The sequence below is a fragment of the Phycodurus eques genome, chromosome 5 (assembly GCF_024500275.1).
Source record: "Phycodurus eques isolate BA_2022a chromosome 5, UOR_Pequ_1.1, whole genome shotgun sequence".
Lineage (NCBI taxonomy): Eukaryota > Metazoa > Chordata > Actinopteri > Syngnathiformes > Syngnathidae > Phycodurus > Phycodurus eques.
The window spans coordinates 9,314,427-9,334,943 of NC_084529.1; the positions used below are offsets into that span (position 1 = coordinate 9,314,427).

General features: G+C 41.2%; 1 protein-coding gene across 4 annotated transcripts in view; it reads right to left on the reverse strand.

The window, feature by feature from the left end:
• Positions 1-5,309: 5,309 nt before the first annotated feature.
• zc3h18 (zinc finger CCCH-type containing 18) overlaps positions 5,310-20,517 on the reverse strand; it is a 70,232-nt gene continuing 55,024 nt past the window's right edge. For 2 of the 4 annotated variants that reach the window (XM_061677408.1, XM_061677407.1), the window contains exons 12-20: positions 20,366-20,458; positions 19,690-19,998; positions 18,079-18,195; positions 15,622-15,630; positions 15,201-15,409; positions 14,892-15,106; positions 9,283-9,382; positions 7,829-7,925; positions 5,310-6,352 (exon numbers count right to left, since the gene is read on the reverse strand). In XM_061677408.1, the coding sequence (XP_061533392.1) occupies positions 6,148-6,352; positions 7,829-7,925; positions 9,283-9,382; positions 14,892-15,106; positions 15,201-15,409; positions 15,622-15,630; positions 18,079-18,195; positions 19,690-19,998; positions 20,366-20,458 (1,354 nt within the window). In that variant the 3' untranslated portion in view covers positions 5,310-6,147. The remainder of the gene's footprint in view (positions 6,353-7,828; positions 7,926-9,282; positions 9,383-14,891; positions 15,107-15,200; positions 15,410-15,621; positions 15,631-18,078; positions 18,196-19,689; positions 19,999-20,365; positions 20,459-20,517) is intronic. The other 2 variants (XM_061677409.1, XM_061677410.1) reach the window with 2 other exon arrangements.

Below are 20,517 nucleotides of genomic sequence, written 5' to 3' on the forward strand. Positions count from 1 at the left end.
GGAAAACTCAACACACAAGACAACTAAAGTTGATGATAGAATCCTTTCCTTGGTGAAGAAAATCTCTTCACATCATCAACAGAAGGCAAGAATACTGAATAGTGAAATGGAGTGATGTGAAGAGGAAAGTAAGGAAAGGAACAGCCCATGATCCAAAGCATACCACATCATATGTCAAACATGGTGGAGACAGTGTTATGGTAGGGGCATACTTGGGCTCACTTGTGTCTGAATTTGGAGGTGTTTAGGGCTCTAACACTTTGCTCCCATTCAGCCAAATGCTGAAATGCAAACCAAAAGCCTAAATGCCTACATCCTCACTCTACACTGATTGTTTTGATGATGAATTATGTTTAATATGCATGTGAGTCAGCTAACCTGGTTCATTACACTCAGTGATGACGTGAGTGTCAATTGTTGTCTGTCTTCATCTGTGCCGTGACTGACTGATAACCAGTTTAGTGTAGTATGTCTTTCACCTTCAGACATCTTGGTGAACACGATAAGCGATATCAAATGGATGGATGGATATGGATGAATGCCTATTTTAAGATTGCCGTAATGTAGGGGACATAATGGTCATGTGACTTTTGTATCTTTTGGATTTCATGTGAATGACAGCACATCGATGTGTCTGCAACAAAAATGCAGCAGGACGTTGGTCTGTTGAATTGATGCAGCATGACAGCTTTTTCTCATGTATGGACAATTTGATGTAAATCCTATACTAAACAGATTAAGTGAAATGGATCAGAAAATACCTGGTAGTAGTTCAGGTTTCAAGGACTCGGCCTTTAGAGGTGTAGGTGTGGTTAAGATGATTGCCTTGTTTGTGCTATTTCAGTCATTTCAGGCTCCTGAAGGCAGGGTAAACAGACTCATTCAGTCACCTTTTATCACCTCATGTGACGTGAATATTTGCTTTTGTTTTGAGTGCGCGCCAGTTGTTCCCAGCAAAAGCACATTCAAATGTCTTAAAATACTAGTGTAACCATTTCTTAATTAGCACCCACAACATATACGGACACTGTCACATCCTATATCAGTTTCTGTGAAGAGGTTTGTGTACCAACAAAATCATTTCGGACATTCAACAACAACAAGCCGTGGTTCACTGCTAAACTTAAGCAGCTTCCCCAAGCTAAGGAAGATGCATATCAGAGCGGGGACAGGGCCCTGTATAATCGAGCTAGAAACCAGCTTACTAAAGAAATTAACATTGCAAAGAGGATCTATGCAGCAAAGTTGGAAAAACAGTTTAGCGCGAACGACTCCAAATCAGTCTGGCGTGCATTCCAATCGCTGACTAATTACAAGCGACGATCCCCCCAAGCTGAGAAAAATAGCACACTAGCCAACGACTTGAATACCTTCTACTGCAGATTTGAAAAGGACAGTTTCACTCCACACACCCACCCGGCCGCACCCGCGACCACAACCACACCTCTGACTTCTGCGTTAACCATCCATGAGCAGGATGTGAGACGCATCTTCAAACAACAGAAGATTAACTAAGCGGCAGGACCGGACCATGTGTCCCCATCCTGCCTCAAAGTCTGCGCGGACTAGCTCGCTCCAGTCTTCACTCAGATCTTTGGAAATGTGCGAAGTTCCATCCTGTTTCAAACGCTCCACCATCATTCCAGTCCCCAAGAAACCTGCAATCTCTGGTCTGAATGACTACAGGCCTGTCGCTTTGACATCTGTGGTCATGAAGTCCTTTGAACGTCTTGTGCTGGACCACCTCAAGAGTGTCACAGGTCCCCTGCTGGACCCCCTGCAGTTTGCCTACCAAGCGAACAGGTCTGCGGATGATGCATTCAACATGGGACTGCACTTCATCCTAGAACACCTCGACAGTGCAGGGACCTACGCGAGGATCCTGTTCGTGGACTTCAGCTCAGCGTTCAACACCATCATCCCTGAACTCCTTTCAACCAAGCTTCTCCAGCTCAGCGTCTCACCTGCCATCTGCCAGTGGATTTACAGCTTTCTGACGGGCAGGACACAGCAGGTCAGGCTGGGGGAGGCCACCTCATCCACACGCAGCATCAGCACTGGGGCGCCCCAAGGTTGTGTCCTCTCTCCGCTGCTCTTCTCTCTCTACACGAACGACTGCACCTCAGTGAACCCGACTGTCAAGCTCCTGAAGTTTGCAGATGACACCGCTGTCATCGGCCTCATCAAGGACGGTGACGAGTCTGCATATCGACAGGAAGCGGAGCGGCTGGAGCTGTGGTGCGGGCGACACAACCTGGAGCTGAACACGCTCAAGACGGTAGAGATGATCGTGGACTTCAGGAGGCATCCTTCGCCACAGCTGCCCCTCACGTTGTCCAGCTGCCTTGTGTCAACCGTCGAGACCTTCAAGTTCCTGGGAATTACAATCTCTCAGGACCTGAAGTGGGTGAACAACATCAACTCCGTCCTCAAAAAGGCCCAGCAGAGGATGTACTTCCTGCGGCTTCTGAGAAACCACGGCCTGCCACCGGAGCTGCTGAGACAGTTCTACACGCTGCCAGAACTAAGACAAGGGCGTGCAAAATCCTCTCGGAAAATCCAGCTCTTCCAGCTCCTTCCCTCAGGTAGGCGCTACCGATCAACGCAAACTAGAACTAGTAGACATTCCAACAGCTTCTTCCCTCTTGCGATCAACTTCTTAAACACCTAACCTATAATTCCATTACAACAAGCTGGAAAGTTTTTGACTTGAGTTCGTTGTCACATTTCTGTGGGGCCAATTATGTATTACTCGTGCACTCACTGTAGTTGTCTCGCCATGCTGCACTATTTGCATATACTGGCCACTCATGCCAGAGTAGCATCTGCTCCATTTGCACACTGATTGAGGAGTATCTGTAACATTTGCACAACCAACATTGTCCCAGATGATCGCACTACTCGTCACTTTAAACCGCATACACTCCTTGAAGTCTCAGCGCCCTTTGCACAATGGTCATTGCACCGGACTATTGCAATATTAGTCGTTCGAACTGCTCTCAGTGCTAGAGGACTCTGCATCTTTTTGCACAATTGTTTTTTGTCAATGTCTTTATGTCCCCAAAGTGTTCTGTAAATTGATTGTTTGTTGTACTAGAGCGGAGACAAAAAAGCACTACCGGAGACAAATTCCTTGTGTGTTTTGGACATACTTGGCAAATAAAGATGATTCTGATTCTGATGGACATTTAGCATACAGTTCTAAATACAGGATTAGCTGCTGTAAACAAACTCGCAGCTGCCAATTACAGTCAAAATGTGTGTGCCATTCTGAAAGACTGCTACCCAGAAAGACTGATTTGTGTCATTGAAGACTAATGCAGTTATTGTACGAGGGGCAGTCAAAAAGTAATGAGCCCAATTTAATATAACCTTTTAATACTTGAATTATTGTTTTAATGTTCGTTTCTGAAATGTTCACAGTTTGCAGTTTAAATAAATAAAAACTTTTTTGAAGGTTTGTTTTGTTTTGTTTAAGCATGTCTTCTAGTTCAGCCATTTTTAAAATTATGATGGAATTTCTTGCTTCGGAAGGAGAACCACCAATAAACATTTTCAAAAGGTTGCGAAATGTGTACGGGGTTATGGTTAAGTCATCAATGGTGACACATGTTGGTGATGTCATTGATGGCGACTATGGTCTTCTCTGATCAGTGCCTCGAGGCTAGCGCTATTCCCAGGATTAACCGCTGAAGATTGTCTGCCGCCCCTTTGTTTGTTACAGAGGTCACTCAATGTAGGCTCCTGTTCTTCGTCTTCGATCCTGGACACCCACCTTTTGATCGTACTGTAGCCTATTTCAACTTCCCTATACAAATTTTACAACCTTTTGAATATGTTTAGTGGTGGTTCCCCTTCTAAATGAAGAAATTACATCACAGTGTGCTGCTTCTGACAGGCATCCAACAATGACCTAATTTCCAAAATGCCTGACAGAAAGAGGAAAGGCTTAAAGTCCCCCAAAAAATATCTTGTAAATATGACACACCACAAGGAAGAGTATGTTAACAAGCTGGATAAATTTGAATGAATAATAATAATAATTAAGAAAAATAATTAAAAAAAAAAAATCACAAAGTATGTGAAATCAGCCTTGAAAATGGTCACGAATTGAGTTGTTCTTTCAGCTTTAAGACACTGTGGGCATGTCACTTAACGCTCCGAAAACACTGGCTCCCCTGAATTTTTAGCTGTCTTTGCACATTTTCAGCATTCGTCTTCATACATATTCAATGTATTTAGAAACAAAACACTTTTGGAGAGACTTAAAACTTTGTTATAAAAATTCATTGTAGTTTAATTTCTTTTCCAGAATAGTAAAACTTGGGTGTTTTCTCTTCCTCATCCAATGTGCTACATACATGTGGGCAAAGTACACGACATCACAACCAAAACCTTTTCTCTGATTTTGTCGAGATGTTTTCAGACCTAAAGCTAGACAAAAATGTAAACCTGTTCATTTGCATTCCAACATGGAATTCAGAGGAAACTGAGGCAATGGTTACTGAATGATCACAGCCCCCAAGCAGATGCACACTAAACCTGAAACAGATATGCCATTTGCTGGAACCTTGCATATTTTCAATTCATTGGAACATATTACAGAAAAAACTTTATTATTAAGGATTCACCGTTATTCCCAATTGTGGCCAACCTTTAAATCGAAGGGAACATCGAACGGGCTGAACATCTTTAAGGGAACACTCCCAAGTCATGGATACAGATTATGTGGATGACAGATGGGTTAAAATCAGAAGCCAAGAAGTGCAAGCTTTCACCGAGTGCAATTACTCCGTGGATGAAGACAAAGTTCACACTTGGGGATGTCAAAGACAATAAAGCTGCCTTTTTGTACGACAGGGGCCTCCAGAAACGTCACACACCCACACTGACCAATACTAACTTTTTTGCAGTCCTATCTAGCCTATACACATGAACTGATGTAGCCTGCTTGCATGAGAGGCGAAACGTCATCCAAGACAAACAGAACAGTCCGGTTGCGATTGATTCATGCTCAGAGAATGCAATGACCTGTATGAATGAGAATATTCACAGGAAGTCAGTACAACAAATTAATCACTTACTAGGAAACTTGTATACCTTTAGACCAAGGGGTCTCCAACCTTTTTGAAACTGAAAGCTACTTCTCTGGTACTGATTAATGCAAAGGACTACCAGTGTGATACAATCCTGAGCTAACATATTTGCTCGTTTTGATGATGACCTTGGGGATGACTTGGTTTCCATGGGCACCATGTTGGTGAACCATGCTTTAGGCCATTGCAAAAAAAAAAGGCAACTGTGCTCTTTATCAAAATAGTTTATTTAGGCTTTTGTCACAAAAGCAAGACATACCTTGTCTCTAATGTCCCATTTGCAACCTCTCCATCAACTACAAATATGACACAAATAAAACATTGGTTTACAACTTTTGAGAAGAGCTATGAAGAAAAAATGTTTTTGTTGTTGTTAAAAAGACATCTCACCACTGCTGCCATCATTTTTTAAGCCCCTGATGACTTGCTGTTATGGTACAAGGTGTGACAGCGTGTCAAAATAAAACACCAGACATACCTTTGGTTTAAGGTGGGCCTGCGAGCCGCGTTGTCACTTTCAAAGGAACTTGCAACAAATTGTAATTTTTTATTTTTTATTTTTTTTACAAACAATTGGAAAGCCAATTCAGTGCCCTTCTACACTGAACCTACACTTCATACAGAGAACAAAAGAAAACAAAAAAGCTCTGACAAACCAAAGGGGCCAGACAACAGCAAGAGCAGATTATATAGAATTCTGCTAGTCATCAGGCCCACAAATAATTGATCTTTTTTCACTCAAACATCAGAGTGAAACCTTTAATTGGTAGACAAAGTAGACTATCCCAGCATGCCTGTGTTCTCTCCTGTTTCTCAACTACTAGCAGAAAGAGGGCATATGGAAGTGAAAGATGCTCTAAAACGAAACTGTTGTGGAGGCCACTTGTTCACTTACACAATGTACACAAGAACCATACAGCATTTGTACATGTCCACTGGAGGCAGAAGAGTAAAGCAGAATTCACCCGACCTCCGAGCTGCCTGGGCTCTCCGTGCTATTCAGTCGTGTGGACTGACGGCCAGGTAATAAGAGTGGGGAATGCACTCTTGCTTATTTGCCGGGGATCTTTGCTCTTTTCCGAGCAATGGCATCTTCAACGGCCTTCAGTTGTTTGAGCAGCTCCTCACGACGAGACAGTGTGTTGCTGGGTTTACTGGACGCAGCAGCTGGAGGAGGTGCAGGACCAGCGATCTTGCCAGACTGGACTCCAGGGCCCTTTCCAGATGATTTTGGAGGTGGAGACAGAGGACGTTTTCTAAAAAACATGAGAAGAAATGATGACATATATGCCCAAATTAAAATTATGGGCCTCAAGATTTTATGCATGGGAGATCTGAGTAACAAATTCTGTGTAATTTGAAGTAAAAATGCATATCTGCTAACAGCAGGTCTGAGTTGCTTTAGCCGTGATATCATGCTACCCTATTTACAACCCAGTACTGTAATGCCCCTTTATGCCTACTTTTTGTTTTCATTCTTCTTTTTCTCATGTTGTGTCAAATTTGAGTACCTAAACAACCAATGCAAATGCAATGAATTGTGAAAAACTGTATCGTTTTACCTTGCTACCCATCTTTGGAAGGAACAACAGATATTTATTCTTAATGGTCCATTGCGTGTTTTTCTTAAAAATACTCTCGTGTAAAACAGCAACAATATATTTTCTCTATTAAAAGTAGAGCTGCACGATATATTGTTTGAGCATCATCACAATTTACGTGTGCGCAATAGTCACATCACAGGGTCCGCTGCGGTGTTTGTGTACTGTAATGTAATATACAATTAATATTAAAATTAATCAGCAGAGGGACCCTGTTTAAACATGCTAATAAGATTAGCACCCATGTAACTGTGAATTATAAAACTTCAAACAACGCACGGCAGAGCCTAATAACTGAAAGAGGACGCAGGAAACAATGTACACCTGCTGCATTTCCTATTTTGCTCTCCAGAATTAACCTAGGATGGCAGGGACGCCGTAGCTGTGCGAGTGCATGAGGTGTGTTCAGGGACACTGTGCAAATGGGAGTGAATGTGTTCCTTGATTCTTTTTTAACACATTACATAATTGTGAAAATGGATTACTAAGAAAATTATCCGTATCAGAATGCCTTAGTTAAAAAACCTTTATGACCACACTGTGATAATATCGAATTTATTTTGTTTTGTAATATGAGACGAAATATTTAGTTAATATAGTCAGCCAGGGCTGGTGTGAATGAATCCTTTGTCCTTTCACCATTCGTCTTGTTTTACTGTGTTCTGTGTTTTTGTTTGCACATTAAGGACTACAGTCCTGTTTTTGTTCTAAATCCTCATAAAATCAAGCAACATGTTTTTCCTCATGTTTTTGAGATTGTAGGGTAAAAACTCCAGCTGAATGGGTGGCAACAATGGGGAAACGAAATGCCAGTATTTTGAGGGTAATGGCACGTCAAGCAACAAAGTATTTATTTAAAAAAATAAAAAAGTGTTTTCCAATATTGTGCAGGCCTAATTAAAAGTCTGTGTACCAATTTATTTAAGAACAATTACATCACAAAAACCCAATTTCTGATTTTAATTTATTTTTTCCCCTTGATAAAATGACAAATCAAGTTTTGACATGATTTCCCCCCCCCCCCCCCCCCCCCCCCTTTCTGGGATTTGCTTTATTTGTCCAGGTAAAAAAAACGCTTATATTGTGTAACAAAATATAACATTGGAGTGAACGTCTGACAGTTTTACTAACCTGTCTCCCTGGGGGGGTATTGGCCGGGGTCCTTGCCCTCTGGGTCGATCCATTCGAGGGGAGAGCATGGGTCGGCCTGGTAGTCTCCTATCACGAGCTGAAAGAGGTTGTTGAGACCATTAGCAGTGATTCTGGGATTTTTTTGTGCCACGCGTTGTTATAGGGGGGAAAACCATTTTTTTTAATCAACTCTACAACTACTGTGAAATCACACTAAACCCACTGCCTCATTCAGTGTGTGGTATTTGTCCCTTCCATATGACATTTCCAGTCTGCCTTTACACAGGGTCCAAAATTAACACTTGGCAGGGACCAAATGCGGCTAAATTTACCGTTTGGGGGGTACACCTCAGGGGGCTATCGGCCACATGGTGAGTGCATGTTTGTAAACAATAGAATTGTGAATGTGTGTTTATTCATGTTTTTTAGTCTTCATTTTGGTGGATTTCTCCTTTGTTCCTCTGCTGTCTGCACATATATGTACGATGCGCACATACACAAACAGACGCATTATGTAAACAGATGCACACATGCCAGACAGGCAAATTAAGTCGCAGGAACGTGGAGATTTTTAGTAGGTGAGTGACCATGGGGACGCCCTTACCTGCCGGATGGTGGCCTATGCCGACCTGCCGAATAGGACCGAGGCGGTGGCAAACGAAGCGAATGGGCATTCATTGTGCACAAACAGCTCCCGCGATCAAACTCTTGCAGGATGAAAGTCTGAACTCGGCATTGAAGGACACGATAGCTAGCTGACGCTGTGATATGGACCAATAAGAAATAAGTTTCCATATTTAAATTGCGGAAGATGAGCGATCTGATCAGGTAGTATGATCCCACTGAGGCTGTAATGCTATGGCACAAGGACTTTGTCAGGAGCAAGAGCAAGACTTGATGGACTGTGTGAAAGCCAGTGGCTGACGCCACCCTAAAAGATTTGGTAGTTTAAAAAAAAAAAAAGTTTTTAACCCCCCAATATTCTTGAATAAACGAGGATAAACAACGAGAAAGTGTTTTCGGGGGTTGGTCTCCCCTTCCCCTCAAAAAACAAAACAAAAACATTTAAAAATGGAAAAAAAATAAATAAACATTGGGTTGTGAACCAAAGTCATGTCATTAGCCTCTATATTGATCAGTTATTAATTAAATGTTAGCTCTTTGTGAAATTGTATATTCTATAAAACTGTACTATAGAAATAATGTGTAGAATGACTTATTTCGGCCAGTAAAAAAAGACGCTGACATTTTTATACTTGCCAACTTTCTGGTGATTCAAAAAGTTGATTTCGGACACTGCCTTTACCCTTTAAAAGTACTGTACCACGAGAAGTGGCACCCGAAAGGAAGGGTGCAATGATGTAGCATAACTCAGATCAGTTATTTTGGTCTTAAAAAAACAACAACACCATCCTAACTGCTTGTTGGGAAATGTGTATTAGGATGTTTCTCACCTCTGTCAGGAGACATGGCCATTCTCTTGCTGAGGGGGGAACCAGGTCGATCTTTGTCAGTGGGGAGGTACCGCTTTCTATTGCCCTTATCACCCTGCTGCTGTAAAAAAACAATGTGTAAAAATAAATAAATAAATACAAATACAGTGGTCCCTTGTTTCTTGACCAAGCGCTTAACTCAATTTACTCTTATACGAGGGGCAGTCAAAAAGTAATGAGCCCAATTTAATCTATTAGATTTTTTCCCCAAAACTTTTCATGGTTTGTAGTTTAAATACTTGTTTGAAGGTTTATTTTAAAAAATAAATTTTGTTTTGGCCGGTCCTCTTCCTGTCAGCCATTTTGAAAATGATGCCATTGTTGGATCCCCATCAAAACCAAACATTTATTATAAAAGGTTGCAAAATGTGTATGGGGTTAAGGTTATGCAATGAATGATGATACGTAAGGATGTCATCGATGGTGACGCTACGATCTTCTCTTATCAGTGCCTCGACCCAAGCACTATTCCCATGTTTAACTGCTGAAGATGGTCTGTCGCTCCTTTGCTTGTCACGGAGGTCATTCAAAGCAAGCTCTTTTTCTTTCCCTTTGATCCTGGATGCCCACCTTGTGACTGTAGCCCATTGCAGCTTCCGTTCCCCTTCCAAAGCAAGAAATTCAATGACAGTTCTCTGCTTCTGACAGGCATCTAACAATGACCTAATTTCCAAAATGGATTTTCGGGGAAAAAACACAAACAAGAACTAATTATTAATAAGTTAAATTAAATTGGGCGCATTAATTTTTGACTGATTAAATACATTTTCCCCAATTGAAATGCCATTAATCAATTCCAGCCCCCGAAAAAAACCTAACATTTTTTGTTGTATTTAAACAAGAATACCAGCACTGTATTGTAAAATATAAAAACACAATAAAAGGTAAGGTATGTAAGGACAGACTGCCTTTATAAAGTATAATTAAGCCGAAATTTGCGCACACACACACACACACACACACACACACACACACACACACACACCGATCACAAGATGGAGGAATGTGTCTATTTAAATTACCTGTTCATTTACTGTATATACTTGTGTAATTAATTGCTAAAAAAAAAAAATATTTACAATAAATAATGTATCTTTGTTCCTCTATTTATGCCAGTGAGGCATAGTGACAGACAGAACAAATGAATGGTCTTGTATTAGATGGCAGGAAGTAAATACAGTAATTAATGTGTCCACTTTTTGTGACATTTTTGTTTGTTGGTGGGCCATGAGATTTTTCAATTGTAAAATATGTTCCTTGGCTCCATAAAGGTTGGAAATCACTGCTCTAGTCAGATTGTGTTTTCTAATCAGTCAGGTCAAACCAACATTACATGACAGAAATAATGTGTGCTAACTTACTCAAATTAAAGTATTTTATTTTTAATTACTTCACCCACACAGAAACTTTAGAACATGATTCGACAGAACGGCAAACATGTTTACGTCCAACCGTTTGGGATACCACTAGCTGGCTCGACTACATAACGTTTTGTTGCCTGCTTGTGAGCCGTATCATATTAAAAGTACGTGAACATACCTCAAGCAAGCCTTAAACGAACGTCCTCTCCTGTCCTGAGCACCGGTGACCACCAACACACGTTTTCCCCCATTTTGTCCTTATAATACAGTCGGCTCGCTCCACTCTTGTTGTCGTCGCCACGGTAACGAGTGAATCCGGTCGCATTTGAGTTGACAAGATAAAGCCCAATGATTGTAAAAAACGGGATGTGGTGGTATTTTATTGCAGTAGTCTGACATAGTGCAATCGTGAAAGAGCAAAGTTGTCTTGTTGTGTCGTCGGGCATTACGTGTTGTCTGTCCCACACCGCCGACGTATTTTATATTATTTATTTTTTTAAATAACTTCATTGGCCGTCAGATATTTACAATACTATGTCAAAAGACATGCGACAAGGCTAAAAATATACTAGCCTTTGGATTCATACTGTGCACGATGGCGACGCGGAGTAAATGACTTTTGCGGAGACGATCAATGATGTCATTGATTGGATCAGCGAATTATGACAAAGCTGATCAACCGATCAGCATAAAATGCTAAATATCGGCCGATACCGATCAGCCCGATAAAATCGGTGTAAAGTTTAATTAATAGTGTATTAAGTCAGATTAATCACAATTTATTTTCACTACACACAGACAGGGCTCGAGAGTGCGACCAACTTGATCGCCTTTGCAACCTTTTTTTCCAGCATGTGCGATTAAAAAAGTGCATGTTTTAATGGTTGAAAGTCGCCTTTTCTTTCCACTGCACTCTCATCCTGCACGCTCACCGAGAAAGAGAGAGCACAGTCTTGATCAATGATTCCTTTAAATTCCATTTGAGTTAAAAGCGCCCCGATGCCATACGATTGGCTGCTTCTTTCGCACCATTATCCACAGCATACATGCACACCCATATATACGCGTCAAAGACAGCCCAGTACGCCGTTGTGTCGCCCAGTGGCCACCACGTACCTATATTGATGGTGGCCCGCTACTTATTGATTTTAAATCACAAGTGTGAGCTGTCAACTCATCTGGACTACTGGTGAGCAAGCTAGCAAGCCCGCACCTACCTTCTAAAGTCCGGTAAGCCGGTAAACTCCTCCCGCCGCAAGTCACTTACAGCTTTACTTTTTGCACATTATCTTTGCTGCTACTTTTGTCTGAGGAATAAAACCAAAAGTTGTTTCCTTGAGTGACATCACGTAAAATCATCTCAAAATTACGTGGATGTGTGTGCGTGGGGCCTTCCTGCTACTTCACAGATTGCCTGCTTAAATTGCCTCTCGTTTTCATTTCACTTGTTCTAACAATCAGAGTCATGTGCAAAGGTTTTAATAACTGTCGAATGAAGCCAGCAAACCTACCTACCTATTGACCCTCCCAACCCTGTTTATAGCGTAAAGATAAATGCAAAGTAAAAAAACCCAGATTAAAAGTGGATTGTATCAGAAAACAAACTTTTATTAAATTAAAGTGTGACAATTGCAGTAGTAATGATTTATTCATGTTCTGTTTGAGACTATGATTTTAAATTGGTTTGTTTTGCAAATAAATTTGCAAAATAGCTTGAATTAACTAACAATACTTTTATATGGTGGTGGTATACTTAATCCAATTTTTAAATTTATTTATGTCAATCATATTGTGGTAATGCTAAAAATTAAGTGGTTTTCCCAAGGGGAAAAGGGTTACAAGCCCTCACTTAGAAAAGTTGCCTTCTGGCCCCTCTGAGTTGAACAAATCAAATAAAAGTAAAGTCTTTGACATTTGTTTAAATTGACCCGTTTTGTTTGCCACTGCTTGTCGCAGAGAAGGTTCTTGGTCACAGTACGTTTTGCAAATATCATGCCACTGCTTGTCACAGACAAACTTCTTATTCACAGTACAATATTTTGCAAATATCATATCTCAAGTAGACAACGCCGATCTGATCGGCCTGATCGATATCGGCCGATAATTAGCATTTTATGCTGATCGGCTTTAGTGTCATAATTCGCCAATCCGAGCAATGACGTCATTGATCGGCTCCGCAAAAGAAATTTAATCCACGTCGCCGTCGTGTACGTCATGTTCGAATCCAAAAGCTACTGTATTTTCCACACTATACAGCACACTTAAAAGCCTTTAATTTTCAACAAAATAATCGACGGTGCGCCTTTTAACCCGGTGCGCCTTATGTGCGCACTGAGTTCCAAAATCTGTCAAAATTTTGTGCAAGTTTGATAAGCGCTCCGCTTGATTGAGTGTCGGACCATTTCCCGCCGACATATGGACGTAATACGTACACTACGTACGCTGACAGCGATAAACCAATTAGAGAACATTACGTAAAGCTACGTACAGTATGTACCCTTGAAGGCAATAACAATAGCACAAGACATGAAGATCGAACACTTTCCTGGGTGCGTTCGTTTTATGAAAAGGCACCATCTCGCCATCTGCGCAAGTACTACCGTGGCGCAGCAAATGCCAGCGAACTCCAACCACTGGACATTGGTGTAAACAGGGCGTTCAAAGTGAAGTTGCGAGCGGCGTGGAAGTGATTGATGAGAGACGGCGAACAAGACTGGGAGGCAGCGCCGGGCGAGTTACGCCAGCATATGTGAATGTATTGTGGATGCCTGGGCTAAGGTATCTGTTTTGACTGTTGTCCGAGCTTTCGCGAATTGCTGAACAGCCACCCGGCAACGAGACTGACTCTGACAATGACGAGAGGGAACCCGGCATGTTTGATGGCGAAATTGCCCAGCTGTTCATTTCAGATACAGAATATGAGGACTTCGATGGATTTGTGACAAAAGATTGATCAAAAAATAATGTGAGTGTATTTTTAAATACATAGTAGAATAAAGTTCAATCAAACTCACTGTTTTGCTTCCGTTACCTTGTGTTAACATGCACCGAATAATACGTTGCGCCTTACGTATTTTACAACTGGAAATTCTCACGGTACATCAACAAACAAAAATGTCACAAAAAGTGGATACATTAATTACTGTATGTACTTCCTGCCATCTAATAGAAGACTGTTCATTTTTTGTCTGCCACTATGCCTAATTGGCATAAATAGATGAAAAATGTATTATTTATCCATCCATCCATTTTCTTTACCGCTTATCCTCACTAGGGTCGCAGCTGCTGGAGCCTATCCCAGCTATCTTCGGGCAGGAGTCGGGGTACACTATGAACCGGTTGCCAGCCAATTACATTATTTATTGTAAATATAATATTTTGAGCAATTAAGTACACAAGTATATACAGTAAATGAACAAGTCATTTAAATAGACACATTGCTCCATCTTGTGATTGGATCGGTGATCGGTTATCGTTTTTTTTAAAATTTGCTGATCGGTCCCAAAAATCCTGATCGTGTAAAGCTTAATCTCGAGTCACTGTCAATCTTTACTTCATATGAAACTATGGTATGCCATGGTCATGCTGTACGACCTCAAAAAAGCATGCGACCAAATGAAAAAGTTGGTCGCACCAGCTACGAGTGAAAAAGTTGGTGTAGAGCCCTGACACACGCTCCTTTACCTTAACCGCGGATGGATATCTGAAACGCGGCACAGGTTGCTATAAGGTCAGTGATCAGGTCAATGCTTATGTCAGTGCAAAGTGAGGTGACGCCGACTGGCGTGGTTGGTACAAATGTGGTACTATGTGTGGTGTATTCGACACCTGTGATTAATCTAAAATCAAGTGTGATTAATCTAATTTAAAAAAAAAATCATCATTTGACAGCCCTAGTCCTTCTGTTTTACAAATGTGTGGCCTGGAGTGCGATGCCAAGAGCCTAGGGTCAGTCAGGTTGGGGAGTGTGAGCTGCCTACTCCATAATCCTTGCGAGTATTTTTATTTTATATTTGTGTTTGACTGCTTGCCCTGTTCAATAAATGGATGAAAGCGTATAGGAGACTGCATCACTCAATTTTTTCCACTTGCTCAAGTAGCGGTGTATATGAAGATGCTTGAGCTTGAAAAACTCCCATGCTGGGGCTCTCATAAGTCATGGTACTACTGTATATGGAGATGAACGTAGAATCATCCAAAAACAATTACCTTGTTGAGAAGGGTGAGTTTGATGTCTTTATGGGAACTGGAACCTCCATAGTTTCCTGGTGGGGGCATATTTCCAGCAGGATGGTGTGCAGAGTGACCCCCTCTGCTTCCAGGGACTGGTCTAGGCATGGGGTTACCTCCTCTGGGTGGGCCACCGGATGGGTTCATCTTCCTGCGATCCTCCCTTAAGGTTTCGTCTTTCTTCACTAGCCTCTCTATGATAACGAACCACAAGAGTGAAAGTTCTGTACAGGTACATTCTGCATCGAATTGTCCATTGTCATCACAACGTGTTACAAACACACTGACCTCTGTTCTTGTCTCTGTTCTGTGGCGGTCGGTCCCTAGGGGGGACTGCCCGCTCTTTCCGGGGGTGCCCTGGCGTAGGTGAGCGAGTGCTGGCCGAGGAAACTGGGCTCGCCAGGTCAGCATACATGTCATCAGAGTCTGCACTCCGCACGGAACTGCTGCTCGATGAACCCGACGATACTGATGATACACTGCTCACACTCAAAGACCTGTGGTAGGAAAAAGTTGGTTATCTAAGAGTTCCTAACTCTCACAAGGGATTGCTTCAATTATGTGGAAAGGACAAGCATTCGCACACTGCGCAACACGCCCGCATGTTGACACAAGCACGTGTGCATTTTTACTTGACAGAAGACACGGTCTTTGTAGGCACACACATAACGGCATTTCCTTTAACACACAATATAAATCATAATCGTACCTGGATTTCCTGAAAGGTTTCCCAAGAACAAACATGTGGAAACAAGAGAGATTACGAAATTAATGTTTGGTGACATTTACAAACAAAGACAGTAAGAGTGCTTCTAGTTAAGGTACACAAACTCAAAAAGCTGAATCATTCATTCTCCACTTGTATGACAGCGTAAGAATGTTTAAACCTTGCCTAAAAATATTCTTGCAAATAAATTTTGTCCCTTGGAACAGATGATTTCTATTTTCTCACCTCAAGGAGAAAAGATTGACCAGGACAATGGATTTTGTTCAATGTTAAAGGTTACAACTGTACATTGAAAGCATACAATTGGAAAAGAGTCTCGCTTACTCCTGTGACGAGCGGATGCTCAGCGTCACGATTTTTTGACAACATGAAATAACATGAAAGCATGGCTCTCTCATGCCTTGGGTTCTATCACATCTATGGTTTGTGCAATTTGGCTGCATTCAAAGCAACTGTGCATTGTTTAAACGTTACGGCTTTCCTTAGTAGGATTTCTCATCATGTCCTCACACAATGTTTCTATCTTTTTCCAGCAGGATTACTTGCTAGTAGTGATGGGATGATGATACCTCAAGGAGTGTATTGACACACTACACAAACTGTGTCGGCTCTCCATTGACACTGTGGTGGTCCCTCAATAGTGACCCCTGCAGTAGTTCTAAAATCATTGCAGGTAAACAAAATGAAAATAAGATGGAAAAGCTTACATGCTGCAAACCCAACATCAGCCTGTGAAATAATATTTAATCGCTAGTCCTTTACTTAAAATATGAGCTCATCATTGTATAATTTCATTTACTCAATTTGTTTGCTGAGTTGTTTATGAGAAGAGTTTAAAATGTGCTTAAAACCTTGTTTGTGTAAATGCTAAAATGAGTTGGTATGTAAAATATAGCAAATTTGTCTGTAATAAAATTCAGTTACAATTTTTAACGTATTGAATTTTGTTAACTTAAGTGTTCAATCATACAAAATAAAAGACTAAAAATTGATTCATTTATGCATTTTTATTGAGGAACAAAAGTTTTTGAAGTGTCTTTGCTCCAGGCCGATTTCTCCTCTTAGACACCAGTTTCCCTGCGTTAAATAAAAAACTCTTTCACAGGGTACAGATGAAGATATTTAGCATAAAAATTTAAGTGCGAGTTGATAAGCTTCAGGAGCTCCCTGAATCCCTCATTTTCAACAATGGTGAATGGCTGTCAGTCTTTGATGATCATCTTGACCACAGCCTCATCCACTGCTTGCTTGTTAGGAACTGCAAGCCAAAGAAAATATTTTGTTAAAAGCTTATTAAAGGACTGTAATTTTTACAAACAATATTACAGAGTCACACAAAGCCTTTTGTGTGTAGTAAACTATTTTTGAAAATTCTAATTTTATGTGAGAATTTCAACATACCTGAGGTACTCACACAAGTATGAACTTGTTGCCAGCCAATCGCAGGGCACATATAAACAAACAACCATTCACACTCACGTTCACACCTACGGGCAATTTACAGTCTTCAATCAACCTACCATGCATGTTTTTTGGGATGTGGGAGGAAACCGGAATGCTGGGAGAAAACCCATGCAGGCACGGGGAGAACATGCAAACTCCACACAGGCGGGGAATTGAACCCCAGTCTCCAGAACTGTGAGGCAGACGCTCTAACCAGGCAGACGCTCTAACCAGTCGTCCACCGTGCCGCAGAGTACAAACATATTTAATTAAAAAACTAACAGTAAACAACGCCTAAAGGGGAAAAATATTTACCTTATTTGGCATCAAAAGATTATTCCAGACTCGGGTAAACTTCTTGGAACGATCCATGAAGTCAGTGGAACATGGTGAGGGCAAGCAAAAATCGAAAATCCAACAGCAACAGCAAAACTCCATCCAGCAAATCCGCAACGTCGACACCGTTTATTTCCTTATAAACACAATTTGGCGCGGCACATCCAAACGGCACACTTCCTGTCACATGATTTTTTTTTTTTCTTAAACCAATACAGGGTTTCACTCTTGCGTGCTTGGCACAGTGCTGACGCACCAGTGTTGTTCGTACCATCACTACGTGCTAGCCACATAGCTCAAATAATGATTTTTAAAAAAATGTATATTTTGGCATTTTATTTTGTGGGTTCAGTAAACAAACATTTTCATTGCACGTAAAGCAAGCAACATGATAAAATTATAGCTTGGCCAAATAAAAGTTGTTGGATTTGCATTGCAAACTTAGCTGTGTTAAATTGGGAACCTGATCATTAACATCATAAATACTAATGCTACTACTACTACTATTATTACTAGTACCAATTACAAAAATAATAACAATATTTAATATTTGTTTTTTAATAACAATTAAAAAACAAATAATAACAATTAAAAAGCAAACGCGTTTTGGACAATTATATATACATGCAACCAAAGGTTTGTTGAAAGGTGCCCACGTACTTGGATTTTCTGGATCCAGAACGTGAACGTGACAGGGAGTTTGAAGAGGATCTGGACCTCGAGCTTGAGCCAGAGTAACTACTGCCACTTCCACTCCCACTCCCACTTATAGTCCGCCTAAAAGAGAAGCGACCGTAAAGAAAAGAGAACTGACAACACAGAATAAATGACCATTTATCAGATATGAACAGTAAACAACTAAATCTTGATTAATATTCATTTGTTGACTGTCTGAATAGTAAAATATGATTTTGTCCAACTTACTAAAAAGCTAATAGAGGGGGTCCATGATTTAGAAAGGAGTTCAAATACGTGTCGCTGCAGTCTACCACTGACCAACCCCAAATGCAGTACAAAAGTCATAATTACAGCAAATATGTTTGAAAAACTAGGCATCTTGGCCATAAATAAATGGACTACACATATATAGTATATATATATTATCTACACCATCACAGTTCCCAAAGCGCTTTATAAAGCCTCACATTCACCCACTCACACACATTCATACACTAATGGGCGGCAGATGCCATGCAAGGCAGCTGCCAGCCCCACTGGGAGCAAATTAGGGTTCAGTGTCTTGCCCAAGGACACTTCGACATGCAGACAGTTGTAGCTGGGATTCGAACGGTCACTGAACAAGCCACTCTACCTACTGAGCCACAGCCCCCCTAAATAAACAACAATCAAATGAAAAACTAAATCTACCATCAACTGAGCTTGCCTTCTTATGCAATCGAGTTCATTGTGTCCCATTTGTAACCTTGAAACGGCGTATGTCGGTAGTAGGTACATTTGTACAGTTTTCCCACACCTATTTCCGATTAGTTACTCGCGAATTCACCTATTCACTTACTAACTTCACTATATTCACTACATCACTATCCACTGTTATCAGCTGAAAACTTGCCTATTTGCTGTTTTTGTTCTCTTTCTGAAATGCCCTAAAATGCCACAAGATTTTGCAAAAGCTTGGTCTAACAAAAGTACCCCTTTGGCGAAGTATTGGTCCCAAGGATTTATGTTGACATTAGGGGAGGACCTATTAGACCGGCAAAAGCCCTGGCTTCTATAAAAGTAGTATTTTGGTATTATCTTGTTGTGGCATCTATAGGCAATTAAGGATGGGTGGGGGGGATCATTACTCACATTTTTGCTATTTGTGGCAGGGCTTGCTCCCTATTACTAAAGTATCCCTCCATCCATCCATCTATCATAGGTGACCCAACACGTAGACCTAGATCCTATTTTTGGTCATAAGGAAGACAGAGGATGCTGACCATCCACCCAAAACTATGTAACACATATTAAAATGTTTTTCTTTCAGCAAGCTCACTCAGGAGCGTCTCTCCGAGAAATAACAATGTCCCTTAAAACAACGTAGTTTGTTCAAGTAAGTTGCCATATCACTTCAGAAAAATCTGGTCACAGACTTTTTGCAGGTCCCAAAAAGTATAAAAGAGCCCATCTAACCAACAAATACCCAGGCACGCAGTCAATTATAGTTTGCTACAGCAACAAGACTTTTTTTATATAACCATATTGCCTACAAGACAGTCCGGTAGAAACTAAATAAAGCAAGATTTATACTGACATTAAATTAGTGCCCACCTTCGAGGAGGATGCTGCTCCCGTTCTTTCTGCCTTCCTTCCCTCTGGTTGGGAGGCTTCCCAGGTTCCCGGGAAGGTAGTTGTCTCACCATTACACCACCACCACCAGCAGTACCAGCACTAACATCACCACCGGCCCCCACAACTATTCCTCCGGTCTCCCGAAGATTAGTGGGAGGCTTTCCTCCCTCGGGCAAGGGTTTGAAAGGCCTGGTCATTGGCCCACTAGGTGGTGGTGGAGTCTGAGCTTTCTTCATGGGCGGTTTATCCCTACGTGGAGTGGGCACAGCACCCTGCTTCAATGGCATGCTATGGAGAGGGAGAAAGGGCGGCATTTCTAAACATACAGACAACATAGGGCAAACAAACTAAAAATTATCAAAAAGAATACCCGATGTTACAACTACATTTTCATTATTTAAAAAGACTTTAACCCTGTATTTTAAATTGCTAAATCAAAACCCCAAGAGACAATATGCAAAGTTTGTGTGGTTTGAGAGACTGAGCAGTGAGGAGCTCTATACTTCCTGGTTGCTTGGCAGAACACACGAAAGTTTTGAAGTAGGGGTAGGAAAATGCATTGTGAGGAATAAACATGACTTTGATCTCTGGCCTGATATATTTGATTAAGTCAACCAAATGTTACCGCCAAGAAATACCATGCAGTTTGATTTACCCTTTAGCAAGCATTGGAGGAAGGTCTGGTTTATTCTTGGCATTCTTCGGCAGAGCGGGAGTTGGTGAGGGGGACGAGGAGAATGATCTTGACCTGAATCAATAATTAAGCAGCCAACAAGACTAAAGTCAATGTAGTACACCCATTTATAT